The sequence below is a fragment of the Saccopteryx bilineata genome, chromosome 5 (assembly GCF_036850765.1).
Source record: "Saccopteryx bilineata isolate mSacBil1 chromosome 5, mSacBil1_pri_phased_curated, whole genome shotgun sequence".
Classification (NCBI taxonomy): Eukaryota; Metazoa; Chordata; class Mammalia; order Chiroptera; family Emballonuridae; genus Saccopteryx; species Saccopteryx bilineata.
The window spans coordinates 248,281,977-248,299,436 of NC_089494.1; the positions used below are offsets into that span (position 1 = coordinate 248,281,977).

The window sequence follows — 17,460 nt, forward strand, 5'->3', positions numbered from 1 at the left end:
CTCAGTCCTTCACAACGAAGCACGGTGTTAAATGCCGTTTTCACAGCTAACTCTATCAAAATAAGGAAATTCCCATCTATTCCTAGTTTGACCAGAATTTTCATCAAGAATGAACATCGTTTAAGTTTTTACAAAATCCCTTGAGATGATCATATGATCTTCTATTTTTTGTTCTGTTAATATATTGAATCATACTAAGTTATTTCCATTTCTGAGATAATTCTCACTTGGGTCATAATATATCGTCGCTTCTACATATTTTTGGATTCATTTTGAAAATTTGTGAAGACTTTCCCCTTCTGTGTTCATAAGGAATATTGGTCTATAGTTTGGTTTTTATTTTTTTGTCTTTGTCTGTTTTTAGTAACATGGCAATGCTGTCCTCACAGAATGAATTACGAAGTATGTCCTGCTCTCCAATTTTCGGGATGGGTATATATAGAACTGGCATGATTTATTTCTTAAATGTCTGGTAGACTTCAACAGTGAAAACACCAGAGTCTGTAGTCTTCTCTGTGGAAAGATACATAATTACAAATGTCATTTCTTCAGCTATGGGGTTATTCAAGTTATCAGTTTCTTTCTGAATAAGCTTTAATAGTTTGCTGGTTTCAAGGAATTTGTATATTTCTTCAAAAGTTGAAGTTACTGGGAGAAAATTATTCATAACATTTGCTTGTTATCCTTAAATATCTGTAGAATCTGCAGTGATGTCACCTTCCTCATTTTTGATGGTAGTAATTTGTACAGAAACAGATTTCTATTTAGTGTGGTTGTTCTGCTTAAAGGAGCTGTTGAACATTTCTTGCAGCTCATGCCTGTTGGTGATTCATTCTTTTTCAGTTTTTATGACTAAAAAGATGTTAATTTTGCCTGTGCTAGGTAGAGAACCCTAGGTTGCTATATTTTCCCCCTTGGATCCTTAAAAGCTCTTGCTCTACTATCCTCTTTCTACTGAGCAAGGTTTCAGGTGAATAATCTGTCATCTTTATCTTTGTTCCGCTGTACATAATTTACCTTTTATCTCTGTTGCTTTTAACATTTTATCACTGTCTTTAAGCAATTTGATTTTTCTGTGTCATTAGTTTGTTAGGGCTCAATGAATGTCTCGAAACTGTGGTATTACAGATGATCAAATTTAGAAAAACTGCAGCCATTATTTCTTCACACATTCTTTTAGTTATACCCTTCCCCTTTCAGTGACTCATTACCTGTACATTAGTCCACTTGAACATAGACCGCAGCTCACTAAAGATCTTTTCTGTTCAGACTTTTTTCATTTGGTAGTTTCTACCGCTGTGTTCAAATTCACTAATCTCTTCATGAGCAGTGCACATCTGCAGTTAATTCCATAAAGTGTACTTTTCATCTTTAGAACTATAGTTTTCATCTCTAAAAACCTGATTTGGATCTTTCCTTTATCTTCCATGTTCTAGTTAACTTATTCCATTTCTCCTCGAGCTCAGGGATGTGCAATTAAAGCCCACAGGCCAAATCTGATCTATTGCCTGCTTTAGAAATAAAGTTGTTCTCCAGTAGACAGACACATCCATTGGATTGTTTATTATCTATGCTCCTTTTATGCTACAGGTGTTGAGTATGGGCCACAAAAACTAAACCACTCACCACCTGAACCTTTAAAGAAAAATTCTGTAAACTCCTGATCTAAGCACCTTGAATATATAGAAGACAAATATAACTGTTTTAATGTCTTTGTCTAATTCTATCTTCTGTGTCATTTCTGGGTTGATTTTGACTGATTTTTCTCATTATGGATCACATTTCCCTGCTTCTTTGTGTGACTAGTATGTTTCTAATTGAATATTAAGACTCAATAAATTTACCTTTTTAAGTGCTGGATGTTTATTCACCTCTCTCATAAATATTCTTTGTTCTGGTACACAGCCAAGTTACCCGGAGAGTTTGTTCCTCTCCCTCTTGCTTGTAAGCTGTTCGGTGGACCCCGGGCAGCACGCTGCCTAGGCCCGATCTTGCACCACTACTGAAGCAAAGCCCTTCCGAGTAGCTGATGCCCCGCCAGGTGCACGGTTCTTCCACACTGGCTGCTGGGACAGGCACAATCCCTAGTGCCGAGCGAGCTTCAGGAAGTCTCTCCTCTAATTCTTTCGGGAAGTGTTCCCCGAACCTTGGGTAGAGCCCTCGCACATGTGTGATCAGCGCTCAGCTGAGACAGAGGAAGCCGCAGCTCTCCCGTCCTCCGCCCTGGACCCTCTCGCCACCTCGGCCTCCCTGGACCTTGGGTAGAGCCTCGCACCTGTGCGATCAGTACTCGGCTGAGACGGAGGGAAGCCGCAGCTCTCCCGTCCTCCGCCCTGGACCCTCTCGCCACCTCGGCCTCCCCGGACCCCCAGCTCGTCTCCTCGGCTCAAGGTGCTCACTAGGCCCCATGGACTCCTCTCCCTACATCAAGTCCTGAAAACTCTCTCCAGGCACTACGCTGGAGCAATCATGGGGCTCACCTCATTTGTCTCCTATCTCTCAAGGATCACTGTCCTTTCTTGCCTGCCGTCCAATATCTTGAAAACCGCTGTTTCAATATTTAGTCCAGGTTTTTAGTTGTTTCAGGCCGGAGAGTAATTCCAGTCCCTGTTACTCCATCTTGGCCAGAAGCAGAAGTCCTAAAAGCTACTAAAATTTTCCAAACAGGGAAATTTGCTTAAAGGGTAAGTGGAAAATCATGATAAAGTAGATGGGAGCTAACTCTATTATTGTATATGTTTAAGAAAAGGAATTTTTTCCTCATATTTATTACCATTAAATTGACAGCTATTTTTACTACAGAAGTATCCATTCAAGTAACTGATTTATTCAGCAAAATATATTTTATTGTTAGGAGTCCCTCCAACCTACTGCTGCTGGTAATAAAATAAAAATTTTAAACTGCCTATACCTGTGAATCAAGCAATTCCACTTAGGATTTCTTTAGGACATACAAAATAAGTAACTGAAAATATATTTACATGACCTGTGAGACCAGTTATATCTTCCCTGCCCACTTTACCTGGAATATTTATGGAATGCCTTTTTTAAAAGGTTATTTCTTTGAATTGAAGTATTTTACACTTACAGAAAAGTTGCAAAAGTAGTACAAAGAATTCCTAGTCCCCAGATTCCCAAATGTTACCATTTTACCCTACTTGTACTCTATGTTTTTACTCCATTTAAGAGCATACTGCTGACATAAAATCACTTTACCCCAAACACTTTAGTGTTTTATTTCCTAAAACAAAGACATTCTCTTATACAATCACGATGCAGTTATCACTGATACAATATTTGTATCTACAGGTTTTATTTACACGTTGCCACTGTCCCACTAATGGCCTTTGTGGGAGGGGGAGGGGCAGGACAACCACTGCTGAGAAACTCCTGTCCTCAGGCCACATCAGGACAGCCACTAGTTTTTCTAAATTAAGTTGAGCTGGCACAGAAGTGTTATTCATTTACATGTTTTCTGCGGCTAATTGGGGGATATAAGAATAGAGTTGAGAAGTCACAACAGACTCAAGTGTGGCTCAAAAAACTTAACATGTTTGTTATCTGGCCCATTACAGAAAATGTTGCTGACTGTAGCTTTAGATCAAAAGAAATCCTTCCTTCCTGATCCAGGATGTAGTTGAATTCAGCTGTCATGTCTTGTTGGTCATCTTTAATCTGGTATTCCTTAGTTTTTGTTTCTCATGATCTTGAAAATTTTGAAGAGTAAGTGCCATTTATTTTCCAGAAAGCCCCTCATTTGTATTTGTCTGTTTCCTTATGCTTATATTTATTTACCTTACACATTTTTGGCAAGAACAGTACAAAAGTAATGTTGTGTCAGTAATGTTGTGTCCCTTCTCAGCATGCACGTCATGTTTATTTGTCCCTCAGTGGTAGTGTCAAGTTAGATCACTTGGTTACGGTGGTGTCTGCCAGGTCTCTTCAATGACGTGTTACTATTTACACTTTATAATTAACGCATACTCTGTGAGGACACATTTAGTGGCTATGTATGTATTTTGTTTAAAATGTCTCATCACATTTTAAACCGATAGTTTAAGAATTCATTGACAATTTTTGCCTGAAACAATTATCGTTGTAGTGGTTGCCAAAGTGTGATTACCTAGTTCCATCACTCCTTCCACGTCTGCCAGGTGAATTTCTTCTGTAAAGGAAAGCTACCTCCTCTGCTCCGTTTACTGAATCATTTTTTAACTCAGTGTAGACTTTTTAAACTGTCATTTTACAATATGGATTTTAACCCATTACTATCATTTATTTTGATGATCAAAGTGCCCATGATTCGGCTAAAAAAAGCCTCTTCAAGCTGGCTCCCTGACTCCTTCTGGCATGTCCCCATCATTCTGTGAGCGCAACAGCTTTTAAATAATAGCGATCATGTGGACATGACCCAAGCAGCCACTTCTGTGAAAGTTAAATAAAAGGAGTGTGAAGATAATGTAGAGAACGAGGTCGAAGATGTACAGCACAATGGTCAAGTGTGTGTCGAACTTTAAAAACAAAAAAGACAGGCATATGTTTCTATATGCCTATAATTTTCTTGAAAGATACTAACAATGAAGGCTTAGCATTAACTTTACGATTGAAACTGTGGAAGTGGGTGTCTTACTTTTTATCTTACAACCACTGACTGCTATGAAGGTGACAGGATCTAACACTTAGGAAATGTCTGGGCAAAAGGCAGAGCAACCAAACGCTTACCTAGTGAGTCGTTTAGGTGGAGGTCTCTCACCAAATTTTCTGGAAAAAAATAAGAAAAGAAAATTAAATAATGACATACTCCATAATAAGCTTTTTAGGAACCTTTAAATCTCCTTTATAACAAAGTTCAAGCCAGTGACCAGTGTAAAGAGAAATCCTTTAGTGAACACCCCTGCTCAGAAACAGCACAAGACAAAAACGGTTCCTAAACAAAACCACCCACTCTAGGAGGCTTACACATCTAGTCTGAGCACAGAGCACACTGGTTAGCTGAGGGTTTTAGGTACCCTTCAGAGATTTCCTGCAAAAAACCCACTAACCAAAAAGCCCTGTGTCTCCTACAATCCAGCCCCCAGAAAAACGCTCACAGCCCAAGATGTGGTGCAGAGCTCACAAGTGTTTATTGTGGCGGACACTAAGCTGTACATTTTTTATACATTATCCCCTTTAATCATTATACAATAGTGCTGCACGGTACATACTGGCCTATTTTAAATATGTAGAAAGCAACTTGACCAATGTCACAAAGTAAATAAACGACAGGCAGAATTGAGATTCAAGCCTACATGTTGAGTGCTTAACTAGCTTATAGTAAACAACCCTTCATAAAGAAATAGGCTAAATGGCCTAAACAGCAGCATTTCAACTGGTTGGCAGAGGGTCAAAGATAAAAGCATAAACAAAACAAGAAACCACAATTTAGGCTGGAATTGGAATGCAGCATGGGGTTTAGGAGAGAGGCCTGGGTAAGCCTGGCTGAGTTCAAATCCAGGATTTGGCATGTCCTTGCTGTATAGCCCCCAAAGTCACTGGACTCTAGACCTCAGCCTCCATCTCTGCAAGAAAGGCAGTCACTGCACCACCCTGAGAACTGCTGATGGAATTAAATGTGCTAATATACTAAAACAAATACCAAAAAAGAAACAAAAAAACCTCCCCACATATAATAATAGTGCCTGAAATGCAATATTTGACTTAAGATTTCCTTATATTTGTGATGTTCCATAGAATTATTAACTTTGATGATAAAATTCTTAGAATCCCATGTACTTCATTTTGTTAAGCAATTTAATGCTCTACAGCACTGCCTATGAACTCATAATTTATAAACAATGGGTGTCTGTAACTTTGAATATTTTGGTATTTTCATTAGCCCCGAAATATTGAAAAGTGGTTTGAACTGAAGTAGCACCCCCTCCTAAAAAAACCAAAAAAACCAAAGAGCAAATAATCCACATTTCTGTAAGAATTACTTATTTTCTTTGATTTTATCCAATAGTATATTCAGTTTTAAAAAAAAAAAATCTGTGTTTTAGTAGTAACATAAGTAAAGCTGCTAAAGACCACAGGTTTTAAAACACTGAACTGCTGGCTAATCCATGAACTGTAGTTATGGAATCAAAGGCAAAATTCTAATCCTGAATCTTTCTTCATAGGAAAGATTTTTTGAACCTTTGAAACTGATTTGATTATAACATATGATTAAAATAAAACTGCCTCTCCAGGTTAGATTTTAAGTATTTTACAAAACCCAAGAAGTTTAAAACACTTCTTTGCCCTGACCAGGTGTATTAGTGGATAAAGTGTTGTCCTCACACACCAAGGTAATGGGTTTGGTTTGATCCCTGGTCAGGGCACGTACAATAGGGGAAATCTTTTTTTATTATTTTAGAACACTTCTTTGCATGTATATTTTAAAAGCAGAGTTGACTATAAAGAGAAGCAAAGTGGAGTATGGCCAGAATATACCTAAGGGCTTAAAATGCTAAAATTTTAGCGAGCGAGAGAGAGAGAGAGAGAGAGAGAGAGAGAGAGTGTGTTAACAAATGAGATAAAGCTTCAATGATGCCACCACCCTTCATACTAGCTACTAATACTCCAACAATCAAGTACCGTTTGGGATCTAACATACACGACTAGTTTATTACACTCAGAATTCAAATGTAAATTTTCCTGCTGCTCTGAAAGGCTTTCAAAGTTAGATTAATAACTCAGTGTTAACTATGGTCTTCTTTGGAATGCCCATTACATGAAGTCAACAATTACAGCATGCTTGTACGAAGCCAACCTTTTTATACCTACCGCCCACTTTTGTATCTCTGTTAGTAGTAAAATTTTCTAACCGCCCACTGGTTCCACAGTAATGGTGATTTATAAAGTAGGGAAGTCACTTTACTTTATAAAATTTATAAAGCAGAGTTAGAGCAAGTGAAAGCATATAATAATTACTTACTAAGTACTTTATGTCGAATTTTCGCTAAGTTTGGCAGAAGAAATCTTTATAAAACAACTTACTATAGTTAAATCTGTCTTTTTATTTATACTTTGGTTGCTCTGCTACTGCCCACCATGAAAGCTGGAACGCCCACTAGTGGGCCGTAGGGACCAGGTTGACTACCACTGTTGTACAGGGTCACTATTGCCCCCATGGAAAATACGAACCAGAACACTCAATTGTTTGCCCAAATGATGCGCCATCCCATCTCATATCATTCTCAGGCCAGGAATCTTGTAAACATTAATAAGATTAAAGTGCTTCTTCAGTATATAAAAAAGCATCTCTAATAACTGTTGTGTGCATCTCAATCCTCTTTTTAATGTACATTCTATCACATGCTTATTTATCTCATTAAAACTAATGATTGCTCTATCCATTGGAATGGAGGAAGAGTAAGAAAATGGGTTTTCTAAGAAAATTCATGAAAGCATTTAGTAGGTGCACAATGCACAATTCTAAAGGTCACAATAATACTAAATTCTAGTTATTTAATAAAACCCATAGGTCTACATATTAAAGGCTGTCAAGTTATACCAAGGTACTCTGCACCCTGCACTTATCAAGATCCGTTCTCCACACTCTTCTTTATATAATCACACACAAACTTTGCAAACTATCTACTGCAGAAAGAATATAATCTTTAAACAAGAGTGACTTGCCTGACCAGGCGGTGGCGCAGTGGATAGAGCGTCAGACTGGGATGCAGAGGACCCAGGTTCGAGACCCCGAGGTCGCGAGCTTGAGCGCAGGCTCATCTGGTTTGAGCAAAAGCCCACCAGCTTGAACCCAACCAAGGTCACTGGCTCCAGCAAGGGGTTACTTAGTCTGCTGAAGGCCCACGGTCAAGGCACATATGAGAAAGCAATCAATGAACAACTAAGGTGTTGCAATGTGCAATGGAAAACTAATGATTGATGCTTTTCATCTCTCTCCATTCCTGTCTGTCTGTCCTTGTCTATCCCTCTGACTCACTCCCTATCTCTGTAAAAAAACAAAAAAAAAACAAAAACACACAACAAGAGTGACTTAAGAAAATTCATAATGTAGTATTTATATTGTGCAAATGAAATAATCACTTCAGTATAAATAAAAATAGCTGTCATTTACTCAGAGACTGATTATAATTTAAAGATTAAATTCCATCTCTTCCTCTTGCAATAGGGAATGGTGAAACAGGCAGGCACACATTCTTTATCTTTGTTTGAAATGAAATTTATTTTAAAAACAAGTGTCCATTTCATCGGGATGTAAGGTACAGCACAGTGGATATAGTCAGTACTATTGTAATAACTGTGCATGGTGCTAGTTACGTACTGGAATTATCAGGGGACAACTTTGCCAAGTACATGACTGTCTCACCACTGTATACTTGAAACTAATATTGCATGTAAACTGTAATAGAAAAACTTTAATTAAAAAATAAAAATAAAACACTGAATTAAGAAAATCCTCCCTTGACATAATGTGTGTTGAAAACTGAACAAGAAATAAGGTACACCAACCAAGTTTAGACTATTCTATGTTAAGATTCTTTTCACAATAGGTGTATGGCATTTAACATTGGAAAACAGGAAAAGGAACAAACTAAACCTTAAGTACCCTAAAGACACCTTTAATTTCATGAAGTACTGAGTTAATTCCTCACTGTAACAAAGAATTATTGTTATCCAATTTATCTTTTTGATAGTATAGGCTGTTGTAACCTCATTTGTAAAAACAAGTTTCTGAAATTTTATGTATAGTAATAAAATGTAGTTTTTATTAAATGTAATAATCAGGCCCTGGCTGGTTGGCTCAGCGGTAGAGCGTCGGCCTGGCATGCGGGGGACCCAGGTTCGATTCCCAGCCAGGGCACATAGGAGAAGCGCCCATTTGCTTCTCCACCCCCCCCCCTTCCTCTCTGTCTCTCTCTTCCCCTCCCACAGCCGAGGCTCCAATGGAGCAAAGATGGCCTGGGAGCTGGGGATGGCTCCTTGGCCTCTGCCCCAGGCGCTAGAGTGGCTCTGGTCACGGCAGAGCGTCGCCCCTGGTGGGCGTGCCAAGTGGATCCCGGTCGGGCGCATGCGGGAGTCTGTCTGACTGTCTCTCCCCGTTTCCAGCTTCAGGAAAAAAAAAAAAAAAGTAATAATCAATCTTGCTACATATTTAAAGGAATAAAGTTATAATTCTGGCCTCTCTCTTTTTTCTTTTTACTAACAAGCAACAGCTTACATAATGTTGAATATATATCCATGTCCATTTCTTCTTGTTCTGTTCTGCACTTTTCCCTCAGGCTGGGACTGGCATACGAAACACAAATATATATATATATACACACACACATACATACATACATACACACACACACACACACACACATATATATATATTTTTCTTCTTCTTCTTCTTCTTCTTCTTCTTTTAAAGCTAGAGGAGGAGAGATAGACAGACTCCCACATGCACCCAGCCTGGAATCCACCCAGCAACCCCAGTCTAGGTCCAATGCTTGAATCAGCTGAGCTATTTTTAGCACCTAAGACTAAGGCTTGGACCAACCAAGCCATGCCCCTACCCAGAGCCAATGCTTCAACCAATTGAGCCACTGGCTGCCGAGAGAGGAGGAGAGAGAGAAGGAGGAGAAGTAGGGGAAGAGACGCAGATGGTCGCTTCACATGTGTGTCCTAATCGAGGATCAAACCCAGGATGTCTGCATGCTAGGCTGATGTTCTATCCACTGAACCAACCGGCCAGGGCCTAAACACAAAATTCTATATGCCATCATTACCTAGTAATGTTCATAAAACAAAATGGCTCAGAAAAATTTTCATTATTAAAAATATATTGTTGTATGTATAATTTCAAGATAGCAAATTCATTTTACTTTAACTTCACTAGCTTTCCCCTTCTAAAATAACAATGATCTTTTATTCAAATCAAGAAGAGCTGTGTAAAAGATTAATTATGTAATTAAGTCTATTTTCATATATGTGAAAGTGTGGGAATTTTTTTAAAAAGTTTTCATTAATCATTAAACATAGTACTTCCTACCTGTAAACAGTACTGAGGTTCTGACATATACTCCAACCCATTAGAATTTCAAACTAAAAACCTGCATAAACATCGCACGTATAATATACTTTCTTTTTGTTCACCATGGAGATTCAATATTGTTTTCTCCCATAACAGATACATTTCCTTCTATATTTACTCAATCTGTTAAGGAAGTATATGACCACAAACATACTGAAAACAAACATGATAAAAGTTATCAGAATGTCACCATCTTAACACCTTTTCTTGTTAACAGGTGTTTCACATGAGAAAACTAAGTCAAAAAAGGGGTAGAGGGAGACAAGAAAAATTTTTTTAAATATAGAACAAACTGGACTTTGGGTGATGGGAATGCAGCATAAGCAAATGTCAAAATAATGTAGAGATGTTTTCTCTGAACATATGTATCCTGATTTATCAATGTCACCCCATTAAAATTAATTTAAAAAAATATATAGAACAATTTAGTCATTGTACTGCTCCCTCCCCCCCAAAATAAATAAACCCATAACAACATTAGAATTTCTATTGTAAATACCTAGAGCTGGTTGGAAAAGCAACCTCAACTCATGCGGGAAACTTTTGCCCTTGGATTGTAAAACTAAAAGTAATTTCCTCTATTTTTCTATATTTCACAAATTTTCTGTTTAACGAAAAAGTGTTATTAAAATAAATTAAGGCAAGAAACAGTATTTCCAGAAAAAAAATAGGAAGAGCTCTGGCCAGTTTTCCCAGTGGATAGAGTGTCAGCCCGGCGTGCGGATATCCAGGGTTTGATTCCTTGTCAGGGCACACAGGAGAAGTGACCATCTGCTTCTCTCCCCCTTCTACAGCTAGTGGCTCGACTGGCTGAGGAACGGCCTGGACACAGGGGATAGCTCAGACGGTCTGAGCATCGGCCTCAGGCAATGAGGATAGCACAGTTGATTGGAGCATGGGCCCCAGATGGGATTTGCAGGTTGCATGTGGGAGTCTATCTCTCCTCCTCTCACTTAAAAAAAAAAAAAGAAAGCATGAACAACCCAAACTTATAATTAAACTAAACTTTACTGTAAGTTTATATGCTGTAAACAGTATATAAATTGTATACAGTTAAAAAAAAACCTGAGTTTTTTTAACCATGATTTAAGGTAGTAAACTCAAACAGGACTTATTTGGGGAAAATTTAGGAAACCTGATTTATACCCTCAAGGAGCAAGCAATACCTGATCATTCCACCAATAGAACGAAACAATTAGGTGATACATATTGTTACTATATTCTGTGAAAACATAGAAAATGAAAAACAAAACAAATGGTACTAGGAAGCTGTTTAGTCATCTGATCACAAAAAATATAAGAGACCAGCCTGACCAGATGGTGGCACAGTGAATAGGGCATTGGACTGGGATGCAGAGGACCCAGGTTTGAAACCCCAAGGTCGCTGGCTTGAGCACAGGCTTACCAGCTTGAGCACAGGATTGCTGGCTTGAGCATGGGATCTGACAAGTCGCTGGCTTGAGCCCAAGGTTGGTGGTGAACAAAAGGGTCACTCACTCTGCTGGAGCCCCCCAGTCAAGGCACATATGAGAAAGCAATCACTGAACTAAGAAGCTGCAACGAAGAACTGATGCTTCTCATCTCTCTCCCTTCCTGTCTGTCTGTCCCTATCTGTCCCTCTCTCTGACTGTCTCTGTCAAAAAATTAAAATAAAAATAATAAATTTTAAAAAATAAAATAAAAATACAAGAGGCCTATTAGAAAGGGTTGCATGTAACATTCTGTCCTTGTCTTCAGATTCATTACCTCGCACACAAATGGATATAGGTACTTGATATTCATCAGTGAACAAAAGAGATACAAATCTATGCCCTAATGCAGTGGTCCCCAACCTTTTTAAAGCCACGGACCCGTTTAATGTCAGAAATTATTTTCACGGACCGGCCTTTAGGGTGGGACAGATAAATGTATCACGTGACTGAGACAGGCGTCAAGTGAGTCTTAGACGGATGTAACAGAGGGAATCTGGTCATTTTTTAAAAATAAAACATCATTCAGACTTAAATATAAATAAAACGGAAATAATGTAAGTTATTTATTCTTTCTCTGCAGACCGGTACGAAACGGCCCACAGACTGGTACCGGTCCGTGGCCCGGGGGTTGGGGACCACTGCCTTAATGGAATTTACATACTATTAGTAAAAATGGGACAATAACATATGTTTAAGATGTTCATCTATATGATTTATAAAAGCAAAAATTTTAGAAAAAACTGTATTGCACCTATTGAATATGACTAAAGAGGTGAATGACCAACTGAAATATATATTTTTAAGTAAATATGGAATTTACCTTTACTTTGAAAAGCTTATTCATTCTCTCTACCCATGGTAGAAAACAGCCTATGAAGTCACACAATTTTGAGCAAGACCTTGTTAGCTTTTGTTGTACTTCAAGTACTAGTTTTGAACCTACTCTTAGCCTAAAAATCACATTAAATAGTAACACTGATTAAAATTTTCCTTGGCCACTATAACCAAGATGATCAAGACATGATGTCTTCTCTGGGACTATCACATATGAGTAACATGTTTCATGAACAGAACAAATATCCTATGGGGTAGATTTCAGAGTCATGCCGTGCTTGCAACTGGCCCTGTCAGGTAGATTATTACATGCTCCTCTTCTTTTTCCTATACTGGGTAGAACATCTGAAAAGTACTGTTTCCTTAAGTTTTAAAGTTCACGTATTCTACCCTTTCTTTTTCAATTAGAAAAAAAACAACTTAACTTTGTAACCGACTGACCAGCATTTTGTGTCTAGAAGCAGGAAGAGTGGTCCTGGTTGAACAGGTTGGTTGGTTAGCGCTGCAGGTTCGATTCCCAGTCAGGGTACATAAAGGAACAGATCTGTATTCCTTTCTCTCTCTCTAAGATAAACATTTAAAAGAGAGAGAGAGAGAAGCAGGAAGAGTAGAAAGACATAAATGGCAGGGTGACTGAGACCATCACGTGCAGCTCTTCCCAGTAGCTGGCTTTTTGGGTCTCTCCAGTATTATTACCAGATTAGGGATACCTATCCAAAAATCCAGACCCGGGCAGAGATTTTCCCACGAGGAATCCGCAATAGCCACAAGCTTTGTTATCCAGATGGTACAGCTGAGTTGTGAGAACAATGACATTCATAAATCTTACATATAAAGATCTTATATGAAAATATGCATCTTAAAACTGACAGATGGCTTCAGTAAGAGACAGCAATGAGACAAGAAGCAAACTACTCCAATTTCCTGTATCAAGAGACCGATTGGGACAAACTGACATCAAATGCCTCCAAGCAACGTATCACTTCTATGCTATTCCCCTTCCAAAAATGCAGAGCTTGGATTCAAACATGAGGAAATATAAACCTAAACTGTGGAACAATCAACAAAATAACTCAACTATACTTTTAAAAGCATCAAAGTGATGAAAAGCAAAAAAAATCTGAGGAAATGGTGCAGATTAAAAGAGACTGAAGACCATGATAACTGAATACAACATACTACCCAGAATTTACTTCTGTTATAAAGAACATTCAGACAACTGATAAAACCTGAAAAAAACCCCAGCAGATTAGAAAGCAGAATTATATCAATTTTTAATTCTTTGGTTTTGATAACTGTACAGAGGTTATTAAAAAATGCCCTTATTTTTAGAAACACTAGCTTTAGAATTTAGAGCATGATGGTCAAGTGTGTGTGTGGCTTAGTGTATGTGTGTAGATATACAGAGTTTGGATAAAGCAAATGTAGTACAAACATTAACACTGTTATCTGGGTGACCTTCTTTGCAGTATTCTTGCAGTTTTTCTATAAATGGAAAGCACACTGGCCCTGGCCCGTGGCTCAGTTGATAGAGCATCAGCCCGGCAGCATATAGATTCCCGACCAGGGCACAGAAGAGAAGCGACCACCTGCTTCTCCCCCCACTTCCTCTCCCCCTTCCCTTCCCGCAGCCAGTGTTGGACTGGTTTGAACATAGCTCCATTGGAGTGCGTCAGCCTCAGGCACTGAGAATAGCTTGGTAGGTACTCCAGCATCCGCCCTAGATGGCGTTGCCAGGTAGATCTCAGTAAGGGCACATGCGGGAGTATGCCTATCTTACCTCCTCTCACCTTAAAAAAAAAAAAAAGACAAAAACATGGTCCCTATCCGTATCAAATACACTGCAATAGCAGCTACTGGAGGGCCATCATTAGGCTACATACTGTCCATGCGTTCTCTCACTCCATACAGACACCAATCTTATAAGGTAGGTGCTATTGTAGGTGCCATTATCCTCCACACACAGATGAGGATATCAGCTTACAAACTACCTTACCCAAGTACACAAAATGGTAAATTTAGTTTAAAATGTAACTCGAGTATGTTCATGATTTTCTATATACTCTGCATTGAGTTAGAATGCAATTCTGTGTGAAGAGGGTGCCCAGAGAATAAATTTTTATGATAGAATTATAAAATGCACTAAATGATCCTAAATTTTTTTTTTTCTTTTTTGTGACAGAGTTGGACAGAGAGGAACAGACAGGAAGGGGGAGATGAGAAGCATCAATTCTTCACTGTGGCACCTTAGTTGTTCACTGATTGCTTTCTCATATGTGCCTTGACCAGGGGGCTACAGCAGAGCGAGTGATGCCTTGCTCAAGCCAGCGACCTTTGGGCTCGGGCCAAAGGCCATAGGGTCATGTCTAGGATCCCACACTCAAGCCAGCGACCCAAGCTCAAGCTGGTGAGCCCGTGCTCAAACCGGCAACCTCGGGGTTTCGAACCTGGGTCCTCCCCTCCGCGTCCCAGTCCGATACTCTATCCACTGTGCCACTGCCTGGTCTGGCTGATCCTAAATCTTTCTATGATACAGCAGAGATTTGGTTTGCTTAAGTGAGGGGGTTAACAGAAACCCTGAAAAAAAACCTTCCTTGTCTTCCTAATAACCTCAGCTACTGACTAAATTATCTAAAGGATAAATTTTTCTTTGATTACTAAAAGGTGAGAAAATTGTCTAAGGTCATAAATACAAAAATTCAGGAAATCTAAAAACATCTGCTACGGGAGCCGCACCGTGGCTGTTCCATACCTCTAAGTACACGGACACACATGAACGTGCACACACATACGTCCTAAAGTTGACAATCACCCTAGCGTTTTCCCTGAACAAGGGGAGTATGTTACGGCCGTAGTGGGAACTATGAAAGTATCATGACTTTAGGGCTTACACTGTTGATCATTTTCTACAACGTGCATTTTTTCTGAGTTGAAAAGGACCAAGAATCTACACAGACATCTTTGATTTAACGAAGAGGTTTTGCAGTCTTCATTTTTTGATGGTAGAAATTACAGACACAGTAGCAGCCCAATCTTCATCAACCATGTCTGGCTCATTTCTAACACACAGCTCTAACACATAGCTTGGTATATTTAAATTCAGCAGTGCATCTGGCTTTTACTTTCCTTTTAAAGAATGTCAATCATAATATTTATGGATTTCTATAGCCCAAGTAAGGTCCAATGCATAAAGAAAAAGCTATAGTATATAGTTCAGGTTTGTAAGGAGTTAAGATGTTTCAAAGAAACCTGTCACTAAGAGGACAAAAATTTTAAACAATTATTCTAAAACATGTAAAACAGGACACTGAGTTAAAAGGGAGAATATTCAATAAGCAAAAATAATAAAATGGTCAAAACTCGTATGTCCAGAATGGGGAAGAGCTTTCCAAAACATTTCTAATAACACCGCCGCATGAATAAGGAAACGCCTCTCCGCTTGAGTGTTAATACCCAAAACAATATGCTTCTTCTGAATTGTAAGTTAGCTTTCTGTTATCACATGTCATATTATAATAATCAAACCTACATTTGCGGTAAAGCTAAAAACCACTCTGAAGAAGTGGTCTCAACCACAATTCAAAGCTTAAAGGATGGCTTTCTGCCAAAGTGAATCTGAGCCATTAACCTGTCGGGCACTGCCACAGCAGGCCGCCAGCGAGCCTCACGGGAGGCGCTGGGCGCTGGGAGGGGTCACACGACCTGGGCCCAGGGGCTGACGCGCACGACCTGACAGCACCCTGCCCTGCCTTGGGCGGCACTGCGGGAGCCTCACCCTCCACTACCATTCTGCTTGGCACAGGCAAAAGAACGGTTCTAAGTTGACAATCACTGTGAAGTGATTAAAAGTATCGATCATCAATAACTTCTGGTGGAAAAACACCACTATAGGAGCAAAAGCCTTGAGAGTTTGAGGGTAGCAATGAGGAAAACAAGGGTGAAGTCTACATTGGTAGATGCAGACGTAACTTTAGTTTGGGTCATTCATTTTATGTATATACTTGGTATTTTACTGTGCTATTTGAAGTGATGCAAACTGCAAAGCTGTTGCGTTACAGAGCTAACTTACTAGGTAGACTTGTCTAGTCAACTGCCCTACACCAAATTGTGTAACTAAGAAACAGGCTAGTTTTCCTTAGAGATGAGCTCCCTTTGTAGCAACTTATTTCCCTTTCACCAATTTCTACACATGCATGTTCCTTTAAAACCTGTGGTCTCTCTTTTCTACAATATTAGCATCATCAATCTCTTTCCCTCATTCTTGCCTTCCATCGCAAGCAATTCATTGAAAAATGCCGTCAATGTATTCCCAGATATCTCCTCTATGTCCATTCTCTAATTCTATAAAGTTAGATGAAACTCTCACTACTTTTCATAGTCATAGCTTGTTAAATTGGCCTCATATACAGGCACACATCATTTTATTGCACACTCCATAGCTTACTTTATTTTTTTTTTACAAATTAAAGGCAAGACCCTCCCCCCAGCGAAAAGATTACAAGTCTCTTTACTGTGGTGGTCTGGAACTGAACCTGCAACCTCTCCCAGGTACACCCGTGTAGCAAATGACAGGAGAAAATTCTGAGATGTCTTAAATTAAATTTCAGCAGGTCAGAGGATGGAAGGAAGAGAAAATGGGGTTAATCAGTTAACTACTGTACAGCACAACCAACAAAAGACTGCTCCCGCTCCTCAGTGGGTGCTGGAATTGCTAAATTAACTTCCAGGTGGCTAATACAGTACCTGGGATTATCTAAAAAGAGAGACTAGCCCGGTGCAGCCCAGCCCCAGAGCCAGCAGCCTCCACTTCTTACTCCACCTGCGCTTTGCCTGTCCCCCAGCCCAGATTCCCTTCTGCATCCCCTCTATTCCCTCAGAACTGCTTCTTTCTCCCCTCTACCTGATGCATAGAAGGCCTTGCAGAACTACAGGATAAGGGACGCACTGTCCTTCCCACCTAGCCGTGCTGCTGGTGACACAGACAGGCTTGCTTTCTTCGCTAGCAAAGCCTAATAAACCCTTTCTTTAATAAAAAGACATTCTGCCAGGAAGTTAAATTTTGTTTAACACCAAACAGATAAGCAG

The 17,460-nt window shown here is 39.3% G+C and overlaps 1 protein-coding gene across 6 annotated transcripts in view; it reads right to left on the reverse strand.

Annotated features, from left to right (window-relative positions):
- The window catches only part of RBPJ (recombination signal binding protein for immunoglobulin kappa J region), a 219,135-nt gene that overhangs the window by 35,929 nt on the left and 165,746 nt on the right, over positions 1-17,460 (reverse strand). For all 6 annotated transcript variants that reach the window (XM_066233923.1, XM_066233920.1, XM_066233919.1 and 3 more), the window contains one exon: positions 4,723-4,761. In XM_066233923.1, the coding sequence (XP_066090020.1) occupies positions 4,723-4,761 (39 nt within the window). The remainder of the gene's footprint in view (positions 1-4,722; positions 4,762-17,460) is intronic.